The sequence below is a fragment of the Humulus lupulus genome, chromosome 6, assembly GCF_963169125.1.
Source record: "Humulus lupulus chromosome 6, drHumLupu1.1, whole genome shotgun sequence".
Lineage (NCBI taxonomy): Eukaryota > Viridiplantae > Streptophyta > Magnoliopsida > Rosales > Cannabaceae > Humulus > Humulus lupulus.
Window position 1 is genome coordinate 48,515,707 of NC_084798.1, and position 16,266 is coordinate 48,531,972.

Genomic DNA, 16,266 nt, shown 5'->3' on the forward strand with positions numbered 1-16,266 from the left:
CATAAAATGGAGTGCTCCCATGTTTACAAAAGAAGATATCATGGCTTGTAGTCGTTCTAAATCACCCTCATTCGGTGTACCGTTGGGAGAACTACACCTTGGGAAGACTTTTGAGAACAAGATGGAATTGAAAACCAAAGTGGCTCTCTTCGCAATGAAGAATAATTTTGAGTTTATGGTTAAGAAGTCTGGTACTAATGTGTTGTATATCACCTGCAAGGATCCTAATTGTGGTTGGAGAATAAAAGGGAAAAAAGTAGCGCGATCGAAGATGTTTGAGATCACTATTTATAATAGTGTACATACTTGCTCACTAGAATTGCGATAGAAAGACCATCGTCAAGCAGCACCTTGGGTCATTGGGCACCTTATCAAGAACAAATATGCTACTGATGGCACTAGCTACCCAGCAAACAACATAAAGGAGGATATGAAGAATAGTTTTGGGATTGATATGAGTTATATGAAGGCTTGGAGATGCAGAGAGAAGGCACTCGGTTATGTCAGGGGGACACCTGAAGAATCGTACTCCAAGTTACCTTCTTACTTGTACATGCTGCAACAAAAGAATCCAGGTACAATAATTGATTTTGTCACAGACAACGATCGCTTTCTTTATTGTTTCTTCTCACTTGGAGTTTGTAGAAGGGGATTTACATCATGTCGTCCTGTTATATGTGTGGACGACACTTTCTTGAAGTCAAGGTACGGTGGCCACATATTGTGTGCTGTCGCATTAGATGAGAATAACCACATTTATCCAATTGCGTTCACGATTGTTGACAGTGAGAACCATGCTTCTTGGCAGTATTTCATAATGAAATTGAAGGAAGCCATTAGAGTTGTTGATAATCTAGCTTTTGTATCAGACAGGCATGCTAGCATTTTTCATGCTCTTGAGTTAGTCTTCCCTGATGCCTACCACGATGCATGCTACCATCACGTAAGTATGAATGTAATCGCTAAGTTCAAGACTGATCATTGTCACAAGGAGATGTGGAATGCGGCATATGCATTTCGGATGTCAAAATTTCACAGTATCTTCAACAATATAAAGCAAATGGATCCTGCCATAGCTCAATATCTCGAGGGTATTGGCTTCGATAAGTGGACTCGTGCTTACTTTCCTGGGAATCGATATAATGTAATGACAAGCAACTACGCTGAAAGTTTCAACAACAAAACCAGAGACGCAAGAACCTTCCCAGTCACTACTTTTGTGGAATTCATTTGTTTCACAATTCAGTCATGGTTTGCTGCGCGTCGTGAGGAGGTAGAGAAGTGCACATCCAAATTAGCAACAATATACGAGAAATATGTCTCAGGCATTGCAGATGATGCAAGGTACTGGAAAGTCCATCCTCTTGGACAATTCGAATTTCATATGGTAGACCTAGAAGGTGATGGTGAGGTGAATTTGATGACCAAATCATGCTCTTGTGGCCAATTTCAAATAATGGATTACCCTTGTGTTCATGGTGTGGCTGCGGCCATCCTGCGCGATGTCAACATTTACTCACTGTGTTCCCCATATTACACTACTGAGATGTGGAGGGAGTCTTACAAAGAAACAATTTACCCAACTGGCAACGAGGATGATTGGGACATTCCCGAGAACATTGAGAAAATGCAAGTTGGGGTTCCCCTTGAAAAACAACCAGTTGGTCGACCGAAGAAGAAAAATGTGGGAAGAAGGTAGACAAACCGCACTCCATCGAATGGTGAAATCATTCGCAAAGAGCGCAAGTGTAGCATGTTTGGTGGTCTTGGCCACAACAGGGCTACATGCAAAGCTAGGCTATAAACTCTTTTTTCCCATTTGGACTTGTATTAATAACCTAGCTTGTTTTCCCTTCTTTTTTATTTGATTTTTCTTAAAAGTTATGTTAAGCTCAATGTAAACTCGATGAGCTCGATTTTAACTTGACGTGAGCTCAATAATAGCTCGATATGAACTCGATAATATGTATGTTAGCTTCTAAACTGACTTCAAATCGTAGCTCGATAATGGTTTGATAGTAGCTCAATTTAATTCAATAGTAGTTTGGTAAGGGTTCGATATGGCTCGATATTAGTTCGATAACAGCTATATAATGCATATGAAGATGATATTGCTCGATTGAAGCTCGATAACAGTTCAATATAGCTTGATATTAGTTCGATAATATTTGATATAACTCGATAACAGCCTATGAAAGTTATAAAAAAATGTGAACAAAAATTGTACATGTAAAGACCCTGTATATATACAATCATCAAGGTAACAAATTTTGATACCACAAGTCTGTGGTCCACTTGTTCCTAAACACCTCTATATTTTCATCGCAGATGGTTTCCAATGGAAGGTCGGCCATGAGATGCTCAATATGCTTTACAGCATACACACCACAATCCCCCCACTGTAAAAAAAATGTAAACATTAAGTGTATAATACTACAATTTTAGTTAGAAACAAATATAGTATGAAGATGATGTTTGTTACCTTCTCTTTGACTGAGTGAGCTCGTGTTTCTGTTTGCAACGCCAAGTGAACTGATGTGGCCTCTTTCCTGCTGCAGGGATCTTCAACATCAAGCTATCAGTGAATAATTTACTCTGCATCAACAGAGAAGGAAGCAAAAAGCACCATGGATTCATAACTTCCTCCAGCTTTGTGTCACTAATCACCGAGTTGTTTGAATCATAAACAGTGAGAGTCTAACTTGAAATAGAAGCTTCAATGACAAACCAATGTTATTGTTCATAGGTCTAGCACCAATTTACATCCTCAACTCCTCCCCAAGATGCCAGAAACTGTTGCTCGATGTCGGTCAACATGGACATAACGTCAGAATCCCACGTGAACTTTGTTTTGTCAGCAATTTTCTTGTACTGATCATATCAGGCAGGTATGATTTGTGAGAAATAAATGTTCATCACAACTGCATTTTGTCGATATGTATTGGAAAATACTTGCGATGCATACGAAGCATGTGTTCTGTCGCATCAATATGCTACAAAGAGAGTACGATATCAGAAGTTAGCAAAGACCATCATAAATGGCTAAAAAATGACGCATAAACGAATAAATTGAGTTCTCATCGAGCACTATCGAGCTTATATCAAACTAAACATCGATCTCATCGAGTCCATATCAAGCCCCATCGAGCTCATATCGAGTTATTCTCAGACGGTAAACAACACCCCTATTGATCTATTATCGAGCTCCATCGATCTAATCTCAAACAGTAAGCAACAACCCTAGTTCAACACTCCTATCGATCTACTATCGAGTTACATCGAGCTCACATCGAGCTAGTCTCAAACAGTAAACAAACAAAACTTGTGTAGCCTATCGAGCACCTATCGAGCTCATATCGAGCTAATTTAAAACAATAAACAACAACACTAGTTCAACACCCCTATCGATCTACTATCGAGCTCACATCGAGCTAATCTCAAACAGTAAACAACAAACTTATGTAGCCAATCGATCTTCTATCGAGCGCATATCGAGCTCTCATCGAGCTCATATCGATCTAGGTAAACCCCCCATCGAGCTCCTATCGAGCTATCATCGAGCTCATATCGAGCCAATAAAAATAGAACTTGTAAATTTGAAAACAAAACATAATTTCTACCACTATTGAGTCAGTAGGTATAAATGGTTTACCCCATCATTGAGCCACGACTGGGGTGTCTTCCACGTCAGAAACCACGCTGGACCGTGATTCCCAGTCTTTACATCCCTCGGGGTCTTGTTGGGGATGTCTCCAAGCAGCCACTTGGACACTGTCGCTGAGATTACGCTCTTCCAACTCTTTTGGTGACAGGAAGGTACTAAAATTCAGCCCTGCCACCAGGGCAAACTCTCCCATGCCGAATCTATAAGACTTCGACCCTAAGAAGAAATGCACCTCATCTTCATTGTTGCTAGCGATTTTCCTCAACAACAGTTGATGCACCAAGACTCCGGAGAAATTAAACTCCGAAGCCAAAAAGAACTGCTTGAAATGGGATTCCTTAGCCCTTTCAAGCAACCCGAGCACCACAAACCTAGTCTTAATGTGTTTTAAAGTGCTACTACCCCGATATGTCACTCGACTAGGAAAGTGATCACTGAATGGAACAAGCAACTTAGGCATCTGTAACAACACATGAAAAAAATTTGGTAAGAAAACAGAATGTTAAACAGAATCAGGAATAAATTCAAAAAAAATTCATCAAAAAACTGAAATAAGTTGTCATCGAGCTGCAACATACCATATCGAGAAACTATCAAGCCTATCGAGCAATATCAACAACCTAAATCTATAGAGATTATCGAGCCAGTGTCGAGCCTATCGAGCTAAGCAAAATCTGTCTACATAAATAACCATCAAGCCTAATATCAAACCATTATCGAACCTATCGAGCCCTTTTAATCTAATACCACAGATCCATCGAGCCTACTGTCGAACCATTATCGAACCTATTGAGCCCTTTTAATATAATACCACAGATCCATCAAGCCTACTGTCGAACCATTATCGAACCTATCGAGCCATTTTAACCTAATACCACAGATCCATCGAGCTCTTATCGATCCACCATCGAACCATTCAAACTACCCTATCAAGCCTACTATCGAACCATAATCGACCCTATCGAGCTAGTTTCATATATTACCATAGATAACATCGAGCTTCTATCGAACCTTCATCGAACTTATCGAGCTACTAGTTCAAACCCAGAAAAAACCACAGAAAAACCCAGACCTAAGAACTACCATACCCATTCCACACCACCAGATTCAAAGGGATCAAAGCAACAACAACAATCACAAGGGTTCAAGAATATACCTTAATGAGAATATGGGTTCGATTGACGGGTTCGACGCCGTGGGTTTCGAGCTTTGTTGTTGCCGTTGGCTCGACAGGTTTGACGATAGTTCTGGGTGGCCGACTTCGGAGAAGAGAAAGAGAGAGGGTGAGATCGATGGGTTCCCTTTGCTTTTTGGGGTTTCCTTCGGTTTGGGTTTGGGTTTTGGGGATTGAGAGTCTGAAGTAGATAAAGAGAGTGTGAGAGAGTGAAAGAATTTGTGTGGAAAAAAATTTGGTTGGAAAAAAATGAGAAGGGTATTTTTGGTACTTAGTGAAAGTTTAACACCAATTTGAAAAATTAATTAGTGTTTGTATTATTTAGTAGTTATAGACTCTATTATGTATAAATAGTGAAATTTCCCATTCTTTTTCCTCTAGTCCAAACAAAACATTATAAAAATTTCTTACATTCCAATATTTTATGCTTCAAATAAAACTGGACCCAAAGTTGAGAAAGAGAGTCGAGAAAGCACAAATCAATAGTGCATCTGTGAGTCAGAAGCTAAGGAATAAGCATACGAAATGGTAGTCGCGTTGGGTTTCTCGGCACCATTCAGCTTCTCAATCACTTCTCAGAACAAACCCTCTTCTCTTCCTCTATCTTCTTCCAGGTATATCTTTTTCCTCCCCTTTCTCTCTTTCTATATGTACACACACACACATATATTGTATATATGTTATATAAGTTCATTATTCATTTCACAATTCTTTTGGTTTTCTATAGAAACCCAAAGAGGTCCATAGTCTCTTCTACTTTGTCTTCTTCCTATGGAAATTTCTCAACAACTGGTAAATTTTCCTTCTTTCCCTTATCTTTTTTTGCTATTCGCCTCTCATTTTGAGTTACTTTCATTTTGAAGAAATTTCATTTGTATGAAACTAATAATTGTTGATAGCATAAATAATGGCATACCCAGTTATTATTTTCAGCTTAATTGTTCCTGGGTCCAATTTATATGAGCTTTTCAATATAACTGACCCTTTTTTTATATAGGCAGAGGCATTGTTTTGTTTTTGGTGGCTTTTTACGCTTTGAATTCAATTTACAAAGTATTATTTATTTATTTTTGCTGTTTTTTTGATTAAATATTGTAGGATTATCCAGCAAGACTTCCGGGTCACCTTTGCTGCTTGATGAGAAGAATTTTCATGGTACCAGTACAAGGTACTATACTTTTGCTAGTTTGCGTAATGCCCATCATCTATATTTTCATTGCATTGGAGTTAATGATATGAAGCTAGGTAACATATACTTTAAAAAGAAAATGTCTGATAAAAAGAAATATATTTGCTTACCTTTGTTTTTATGTATATTTTTTGTCTCAGATTTTATTTCATTTATTTCTGCTTTCCTAGATAATAATTTAGTTGATTTCTCAGTAATTAATTTTGGGTATATAATTATGTAGTTATGGTACTATAGAAGCCAGAAAAGGAAATCCACCCATGATGCCAGCAGTGATGACCCCAGGAGGACCTTTGGATCTCTCTACTGTGATGTTTAGGAACCGGATAATCTTCATAGGTCAGCCAGTGAATGCACAGGTGGCTCAACGAGTCATATCACAGCTTGTGACACTGGCAACTATTGATGAAAATACTGATATTCTGGTGTGTTTATACATTTCCAAGTACTATTTTACTTTATTAGTCTTGCCAATGAGTATGTCTTACAGATAGAATGTGATGTTGTTTTGTTCTGTGTCTGCAGATGTATTTAAATTGCCCTGGTGGAAGTACATACTCTGTGTTGGCAATTTATGATTGCATGTCTTGGGTAAGATCATTATTGTTATTATTATTACTATTATTTTTTGTTATCTTTTCAAGCATTTCTGTCATAGTTCTTCGCAGACAAGTTCAAGATTTATTGTTATCATCACTATTTCTGTGTGTTTTATCATCAAAAGTAAGCACCTTTGCCACCTGTTGGACACTCGGAGTTCATTTTAAGTCCTGAAAAGCTCAGAGCATTGCTGCCTATGATGTGGGAGACTTGGATTAGATTTTTTATTTATTTATTTATTTTGGAGAGGAGGGTTCGAACTTGGGACCTCCCTTTTGTAAAGATACATTTACAGGGACTTGAACCCATACCACTCACACACACTCACCCCACCTAACCACTTGAGCTAGCCTCAAGTGGCAAACATGTTACTTGATCTTGTGATTTGTTTATCAGGCATTGAAAATATTCAGTTTATTTCTATCTTTGCAGAGGAAACTTAGATTTTGTAACAGTATGTTAATTTACCTTTTAACAATTACTTTTACTTTCAGATAAAGCCTAAGGTTGGAACAGTATGTTTTGGTGTAGCTGCTAGCCAAGGAGCACTTCTTCTTGCAGGTGGTGAAAAGGGGATGCGCTATTCAATGCCCAATACACGTATTATGATCCACCAACCACAAAGTGGATGTGGGGTATGAGCTGAATTTTAATTTGGAATTTTTCTTTTCGATAGACATAAAGATGATTATAGGATATTATTAGTGAAGTTGATAATAAAGTTAGGCTAAGTTAGTTATTTTCGTTAGTGAGCTGTGCGTTTAGGGAGAGTTTGTTACTCTTTCACAGCTCTCTTTATTCTCTCTAAATGAATTCTGTTATTAGCCTTCTGTATTAGTCTCTGCATATATAAATAATATCAAGAGCTCTTGAGAGTTCAGAGCTCATTTCATCACTTTCTCAACTTGGTATCAGACTCTTGGTTTTTTCCTTTCTTTGTCAATTTCCTGTTCTTGAAGCTTTCTTCAATGGCGTCCTCTTCCGATGCTGGTATTAGGCCTGAGGGTTCTTCTTCTGCAACAACCACTGCTCCACCAATTCCTGCTGTGCAAGTGATTCCAAATCACATTGTCCCTCTCAATCTTCGTTTAGATCGCAATAACTTCTTCTACTGGCGATCTCAAGTTCTCTCCACTGTTCGAGCGCATCAGCTGGAAGGCTTTCTCACTGGTTCTCGTGCAAGACCCCCTGCTACCATCACAGATCCAACTAATTCACGACTCATTCCGAATCCAGAACTGGCTGATTGGCTGCGTTTGGATCAGTTTCTCCTCAGTTGGCTGTTCAATTCGATTTCTGAGGGAATGCTTGGTCATGTTGCACGATGTGCTTCCTCTGCAGAGTTATGGAATGTTCTCATACAACTTTTCTCAAACACATCTCGTGCACGAGTTCTGCAACTTCGTGGTCTGCTTCAATCGACAAAGAAAGGATCGATCCCTATAGATGAATACATCCTCAAGATGAGGTGTCTTGGTGATGCTTTGATGGCTGCTGGCCATCCTCTGATGGATGATGAGCTGATATTATACATTCTTGGAGGTCTTGGCAGTGAGTACGACTCTGCAATCGTTACTCTAACCTCTAAAGAAACTATAACTCTGCAAGATGTTCAGTTCTTGCTTCAAACTCAAGAAATGAGGATTGAACAACAATCCTCCATTGCTACATTGGATCTGCAAAATCCTACAGCAAACTATGCTGCCGCTAACAGAAAGGGCCCTTCACCACCATACAACTCAGGCAATCATAGCCATGGTCGTGGATCAAATCGGGGCCGAGGTGGTCGAAACTACAACAATCGTGGAGGATATCGCCCTATTTGTCAAGTATGTGGCCGATCTGGTCATACAGCCTTAAAATGCTATCATAGATTCGATCTAAGCTACCAAGGAGAGAGTAGTTCGAACCAGGCTGAGACAACTTTTGAGGAACCACAAGCCATGCTTGCCACTGCAATGACCGTTGCCGATCCACACTGGTACCTGGACAGTGGTGCCTCGCATCACGTTACTTCTAATGCTGCTGTGCTTACTGATAAGATTGACTACAAAGGAAAGGGAAAGCTGACAGTAGGTAATGGTGACTCTCTTTTCATATCAGCAGTTGGAAATTTTTTACTTCCTTGCTCTAAAATCCTTCTTTTAAAAGGAGTCTTACATGTCCCTGCCATTCATAAAAATCTCATTAGTATCTCTCAATTTTCTGCTGATAATAATGTTGTTATTGAGTTTGATTCTAATTCTTGCTTTGTCATTGACAAGATCACGAGGCAAGTCCTTCTGCAGGGCACTCTTAATCAAGGTCTCTACAAGCTTTCTCTTCCCACTTCCAGTCATCTTCCATCTACTTCCTCTCGAGTCAATCGTCCCTTGCATCAGCCTACTGTGCATCTTAGCACTTCTACTACATGTAATAAAACAGATTGTATTTTTACTTCTTCAACATCTGTTTCATGTAAAAACTCAAATTGTATTGCTGCACTTTGGCACAACAGACTAGGCCACCCATCATCTGTAATACTTACAAAGGTTTTAAATTCAATAAATACAAAGGTTTCAAAATCAGATTTCTCATTCTGTGATGCTTGTCAATTTGGGAAAAATCACTTAATGCATTTCAGTAGCTCTTCTCTCAAAACAACTAAGCCACTCCAACTTATTCATTCGGATGTTTGGGGACCTTCCCCACATATCACTCCTGAAGGATATAGATTTTATATTATTTTTGTAGATGACTTTGCCAAATACAGTTGGATATATCCCATGAAAACCAAAACTGATGCATTTCCCATCTTTCTAACCTTTAAAACCTTTGTTGAAAATCAATTTGACACCAAAATCAAAGGCATTCAAACAGACTGGGGTGGGGAGTACAGAAAATTATAGCCTCTTCTTCAAAATTTAGGCATTTTATTTAGGCACCCTTGTCCTCATACTCACCAACAACAGGGTAGAGTAGAAAGAAAACACAGACATGTTACTGAAATGGGGTTAACCTTGCTGGCTCAAGCAAAAATGCCATTAAAATTCTGGTGGGATGCTTTTGTATCAGCTGTCTTTCTCATAAATAGACTACCAACAGTTGTTAATGCATATAAATCACCTTTTCAGTGTCTCTATGGTACTATACCAGACTATGATTTCTTAAAAACATTTGGATGTGCTTGTTTTCCTTTTCTTAGGCCATACAATCAGCATAAATTTCAGTTTAAAACATCCAAATGTGTATTTCTTGGATATAGTCCCTTCCATAAAGGCTATAGGTGTCTACACTCCTCCGGTCGCATTTACATTGCTAGGAGTGTAAATTTTAATGAAACTGAATTTCCTTACTCCACTCTCTTTCCAAATAAACTCACTAATTCATGTCACAATAACTTGCTTGCTCCAGCCTTTGTCATTCCATCTATGTCCTCCTTTGATAATTTTCCTCCTATCAGTTTGGTTCTATCCCTTTAAATACAAATGCTGAATATTCTCCTTTATCTGTCCACTCTTCTTCTATTCAAACTGTTGTCCCATCTACTCAGTCTTCTTCCACAGAAAACTCTGTTTTTGAGTCACCTATAGACATTTCTGCTGCTGAATCTTCTTCCACAGAAGAGGTCATTGTTCCTGCTGCTCATGTTTCTCCCTCTGCTCCACCTTTACCTCACGGTCACCATATGCAAACCAGATCAAAATCTGGTATCTATAAACCAAAATTTTTTCTTGTTACAGCTTCCCAGCAGCAGCTTTATGAGGAGCCTAAAACAGTTAAACAAGCACTCAGTTTGCCTCATTGGAAACAAACAATGGATCATGAAAATATAGCCTTACTCAGGAAGAAGACCTATGTTCTGGTTCCTCCTACTCCAGACATGAATATCTTGACAAACAAATGGATCTTCAGAACTAAATACAAGAAAGATGGCTCTCTTGACAAGTTTAAAGCAAGGTTGGTTGTGAGAGGTTTTCAGCAAGCACCTGGTTTGGATTTTCAAAACACATTCAGCCCAGTGATAAAAGCTTCTACTATAAGGGTAGTCTTCTCCTTGGCAGTGACTTATGGCTGGGACATTCAACAAATTAATGTAAATAATGCCTTTTTGAATGGAGAATTAAAAGAAAAAGTATTTATGCAGCAGCCACAAGGGTATGAAGACCCCTCCAAACCTCATTATGTGTGTCAACTCAACAAATCTCTTTATGGCTTAAAACAAGCCCCAAGAGCTTGGTTTGACACTCTCAAGTCTACTCTCATTACTTGGGGCTTTACAGTTTCTGTCTCAGATACATCTCTTTTTTATCAAACTCAACAGGGGTCTCTCTTACTTGTTCTAGTGTATGTGGATGATCTTTTAATCACAGGTGCTGATCCAGCTGCTATTACACGGTTGATAACAAAGCTTCACACTCAGTTTGCTCTCAAATCCCTTGGATCGGTTAGTTACTTCTTGGGCTTCGAAGCATACCGCAACAAATCAGGCTTGTATCTCACACAATCCAAATATGCAACAGATTTATTAGCCCGAACTCAGTTTGAAGATGCTAAGGAATGTGACACCCCTATGATATTGGCCAACAAGTTGTCTCTGGATGACAGTCCTACTTTTGATAAACCAGAGATGTATCGCAGCACCATAGGCGCTCTTCAATACTTAACTTTGACTAGACCTGATCTTGCTTACTCAGTGAACAAGTTAAGTCAATATTTGAAGGCACCCACAATCAACCACTGGAATGCATGTAAGAGAGTTCTCAGATACATCAAAGGGACCCCTCATCTTGGTCTTCACTTCAAACCCTCCACCTTGCTCATGCTTGAAGCTTATTCCGATGCCGATTGGGCCTCTAGTCTTGATGACAGGAAATCTACAAGTGGTTTTTGCATTTTCCTTGGAGGAAATCTGGTCAACTGGAGTTCTAGAAAGCAAAGGGCAGTAGCTCGTTCAAGCACAGAATCAGAATATCGAGCTCTTGCTTCTGCAGCTACTGAGCTTGTTTGGATTAGTTCTCTTCTTAGTGAACTTGGAATAACTCTTCATAAGACACCCCCTGTTTTGTGGTGTGACAATCAAAGTGCTCAGGCATTAGCTCTGAATCCTGTTTTCCACACACGGACAAAACATATAGAGCTGGATGTCCATTACATTCGAGATCAAATTGCTCAGAACAAACTTGAAGTTTGCTACATACCCACTGAAGATCAGACAGCAGACTTGTTCACTAAACCTTTGTCATCTCCAAGGTTTCAGTTTTTATGTAACAAGCTTTATTTGGAACACTCCAAATATAGCTTGAGGGGGGTATTAGTGAAGTTGATAATACAGTTAGGCTAAGTTAGTTATTTTCGTTAGTGAGCTGTGCGTTTAGGGAGAGTTTGTTACTCTTTCACAGCTCTCTTTATTCTCTCTAACTGAATTCTGTTATTAGCCTTCTGTATTAGTCTCTGCATATATAAATAATATCAAGAGCTCTTGAGAGTTCAGAGCTCATTTCATCACTTTCTCAACTGATATGGAAAAAACTTATCTCATTTTCCTTTGTTGGCACGGATCCATAGAAATAAGTGGTGATGCAAGTTCTAATTGTAAATTGTACTCCGAGGTGATATTGAAATCCTTTCCATTTCTCCATAATGTTAGTAGATGTGTGATTGCTTTTTGCTGTTTATCAGATAATTCTAAGCTTTATTCTTATAAAAAAAACAAAAAAAAGGTACTTTCAATATGTGATTACTTAAATAGTTGCAAGCAAGATTGTTTTTGTTCCCATTTCTTGTGGAGTTTAGTGGCCACAGGTTGAGTTGAGGGCATACCTCTCTTATACTAGGTGCTTTGTTCCTTTTGGGGAGCTCCTTGTGTATTCCCTTATTGAGTCTTGCCTTTCTTTCTGGTTTGGGGTTCTCATAGAGTTCAATTTTATTTGATCCCATACCCTGCATTCTGTACTATGTTTTAAAAAATTCTGTAATTCTTTTCCAGTCATATGGGCCAAAAATGCTTTCGTTTTTGAAGTTTGTCATGCATGTTCAGACAACCCAGCACCATCAATCAAGCAAAAACCTTAACTTTAGGAGGGGCTACTAATTTCCATAAATATATTAGTGGAATGCATACTTAAATAGACTCATCTATCAATCAGGGTAAAACTGAGTTGCAAGAAAATACATCAGAGGGGTCACTTAATTATTAATGCGACTATGCAGTCTGACTCTTTTCAAAATAGATGTATACCTGTTTCGACAGTATATATATATATATACATATACATACATACGGCCATTACACTCTATAATTCTACTAGTGGAAGTCTGCATTGTAATTATAAATTGGTACTTTTGTGTGTTGTTTGTCTGTTTGTTTATTAAGTACTAAATTAAATACATTATACATGACTTTAAGACAAATTATCCCTCCTAAAAATTTTTGCATATTAATTTTAAACCTGCTTTAAATTTTGAAGGAAGGGTATTGTGATGTATGTAGCTTTAGTGTGAGTTCATCAAAGAATGGGGACAAATCTAGGATTATGTACATTTTTCTGTTGGATCAACTTATCAACCTAGTCGTGACTTGAGCATGGTCCTTTTTTCCTCATAGTTGTATGAAAGCTAGTTGTCAGCACCATGTTTCTTTTGTAGTCGTTGGCTGGTGGGGCAGGATTGTGAGAAGGTTCAGTTGACTTCCTGGTCTAGCTAGTGGTTGGCCCGATGTATAATAGCATTTAGTGCAAGTTGGAAGATTGGTCCTTTTTGTTGTAAATTTTTAAATGGTCTTATATTCTCTAATTTTGTGAACATCAACACTACTTTTCATTAGAAATCCAATTATGTAAATAAATGAACTTGGTACGGGCAATTTAGTTGCACAATATTTGTAGTGATTGTATATTCACATTGTTAAGTTGGAAATAATTGGCTGAGCTATATTAGTTAATTTATCTGTTTATTCCTTAAATGCATGGATTGGTTGTACAATTATTTGCAGGGTCACGTGGAAGATGTGAGGCGTCAAGTTAATGAAGCAGTTCAATCTCGCCATGTCAGTTGTTTTTCTCTACACTTTTTATTACAGTAAATTGAAATATTTTTGCTGAATGAATCTTTAAATAGTAAGTCTATACAGCCTCACATTGCTGCTGATGAATTTTGAAATTTTAGTTTCTTCCTTGTGCTGACATTGTGAAAAATTCACTTTGCTGCAGTTGTTCACATTGCTGCTGGTTTATTTAGTTGGTAGTTGTAATTGCAAATTTAGTGGTATATAGATGTTACTCTCACTTTCTAGTAGTGTGAGATGTCGACGTCAGAGAAAGTATATAAATATATATATATATAGTCCTGTATGCTACAGAGAATAATAAAGGTTTCCTATTTCCTTTTACTTTAATTATTCTAATAGAATAGTTGTAGCCTACAAGCGAATATCATTCTGCAGATTAGAGAAACATATTGTTGTTCTGCCTATATTGTGTATTATATAATTTAGATAGATGGATTTCCATTTAGCTCATTCCAGATACATGTTTCATTTAGTTGACCTTTAATATTTCTTTCTCTTCATTAACACAGAAAATTGACAAAATGTATGCTGCTTTTACGGGACAATCAATAGAGAAAGTGCAACAATACACTGAGAGGGATCGTTTCTTATCTGTTTCGGAGGTAAAATTGCTAAAATCTCTTTCATTGCCCCTTCTCGTGATATAAATATAAATATATATATATATATAGATATGTAGATATATTTTTGGGTTACATTGTCATTGGCATTAGTGCTTGCCAAAAGTCCTAAACCTATTTTGCCCACACTATCCCTACAGTTAGAAGGTAGTAATAGTAATAATGACAAAAAGGGATAGTACCAAAATAACCTTCTCAAAAAAAGGCAAAGTGTCGTCTATTTTTAATGAGCATTGCTACTTGGCACCCTATAGGATTGGTGCAATTCAAGATCTAGTCCCATATATTTTATTTTAAAATAAAATATGCGAGACTTGATATTAAATTACACCAATTACAATATACCACGTCAAGTGGTGCGCCTTAGCAATATTTTTTTCTAAAACATGACAAAAGTATACCTTCCCTGTCTTTTAATCAAACTTCTAGCTGAATTTTGCTACCAAAAAAGAAAACTTCTAGTTGAATTTTTGAAAATGACAATTATGCCTCTTCAATGAGTTGAGATATATGTATATGTATGTATATTTTAATATATCTAAATAAACAGCATATTTTGTATGAAAGTCAAACTCACTTTACTGGTGACTTGTTTATCTTTATTTCCATTCCTTTTTTAAAGAATTGGATAATAAGGAATTAGAGAAACTGTAATGATAATTTGAAACATATGAAGGCATTTTAGGGCTAAGCCTACCAGTACTATTTTCCATTCAGGAAGATGTAATGTGGATTGTGGACATGAAAACTTGTTTACAAACGAGGGCAGGAAATGTAAAAATCTGATTTTAAATTACAAATATATTTTGGAGATCATCAGTTTTGGGAATGCTGTAAAACATCATCATTTATTCTTTGTAGCCTGTCATGATTGCAAGATATTCACCATCCATTTGAAATGTTGCATAAACATATTCTGTTTGTGAAAATGTTATGACTAGAATGACATTCAAAAACTTTTATTTCCAACTTTCAGACAGATCACATTTTTGTAATTAATTGAATTTGATTTCAAACTACTGAGCATCTTGTTTTTCTGCCCCTTTCTTATGCAGGCTATGGAGTTTGGACTAATCGATGGCGTGTTGGAAACTGAATATTAGTTTCTTACTGATTTGAGTGTTTTAACATTCTTTTCTCTGTTGGGCATTCTAGAGTTTATTTCAATGGCAGTTTGCAGATGTGGTCGTTGGAACTGAAATTTTAAGTTGTTTCCAATAGTTTGAATGGCACTTCCATTTTATTCTATGATGGAATCTGGTTTAGCATTGTAATAAATTATTCTGATATGAACTTTTTACAGTTGGGATTTGTTGATGGCATGTAAACTGTTGTATTTTTGCTTAATTTGATTTGTGGTGGACAGTTCTAGTTTATGGAGAATAGTGGAGAGGGACTATTAATAGGAGGGAGTAAGATTTTGATCCTAATATAGGGAATTAAAGCAGCTGTTTATATAATTTTGTATTTTTTAGGAAGTACAGTTTGAGGTACTTTGAAGCTAACTAGTCTCCTCTTCTTCCTATTTTTCTCTTATTTCTTCTCTGTTTTCATGGATCAATCACAAACAACAATAGATATATTCTCTTCATTTATTGGATTAGAAACATGTTCACACTTAACTCTTTTAATTGTCAAGTGTGTTTTTGACAATTTGAACTGATTACTCAATTTATTTGCACCTTGCCTCTGACAATTTCTTTTTAAACAAACTAATGCAATAGTCTGTTATCATCTTTGGACCAACTTTTGTTTTCTCTAATTATTGTTTGTGTTTTTGTTTTATCTTGTAAATGTAATGATGATCCTAACAATAACTTTTAGTAGTACTTGTTTCTGTTTATATGTTTTGTTATAGTTTCCCTGGCGGAATAGTATATTATTATAAATCTTATTACTTGTGATATGTGCAACATCACACTTATAAGTAAATCTATATCCTTTATGTTTTTTCTTTATTTTCATATAAGT

The 16,266-nt window shown here is 37.1% G+C and overlaps 1 protein-coding gene across 1 annotated transcript; it reads left to right on the forward strand.

The window, feature by feature from the left end:
• The first annotated feature begins 5,226 nt into the window (after positions 1–5,226).
• LOC133782149 (ATP-dependent Clp protease proteolytic subunit 6, chloroplastic) lies at positions 5,227–15,606 on the forward strand. The gene is made up of 9 exons (XM_062221356.1): positions 5,227–5,452; positions 5,566–5,630; positions 5,937–6,006; positions 6,251–6,452; positions 6,553–6,618; positions 7,122–7,262; positions 13,601–13,654; positions 14,185–14,277; positions 15,351–15,606. Exons 1-9 carry the CDS (start codon positions 5,364–5,366, stop codon positions 15,396–15,398), a joined length of 828 nt encoding a protein of 275 aa, XP_062077340.1. The 5' UTR covers positions 5,227–5,363; the 3' UTR covers positions 15,399–15,606.
• Positions 15,607–16,266: the final 660 nt, after the last annotated feature.

Excerpts from the sequence above, each read along its gene's own strand:
- LOC133782149 (XM_062221356.1), top strand. The coding sequence starts at position 5,364 with ATGGTAGTCGCGTTGGGTTTCTCGGCACCATTCAGCTTCTCAATCACT. Across the intron at positions 13,655-14,184 it reads AAGCAGTTCAATCTCGCCAT|AAAATTGACAAAATGTATGC; the intron begins GTCAGTTGTTTT and ends TCATTAACACAG. Across the intron at positions 14,278-15,350 it reads GTTTCTTATCTGTTTCGGAG|GCTATGGAGTTTGGACTAAT; the intron begins GTAAAATTGCTA and ends TTTCTTATGCAG.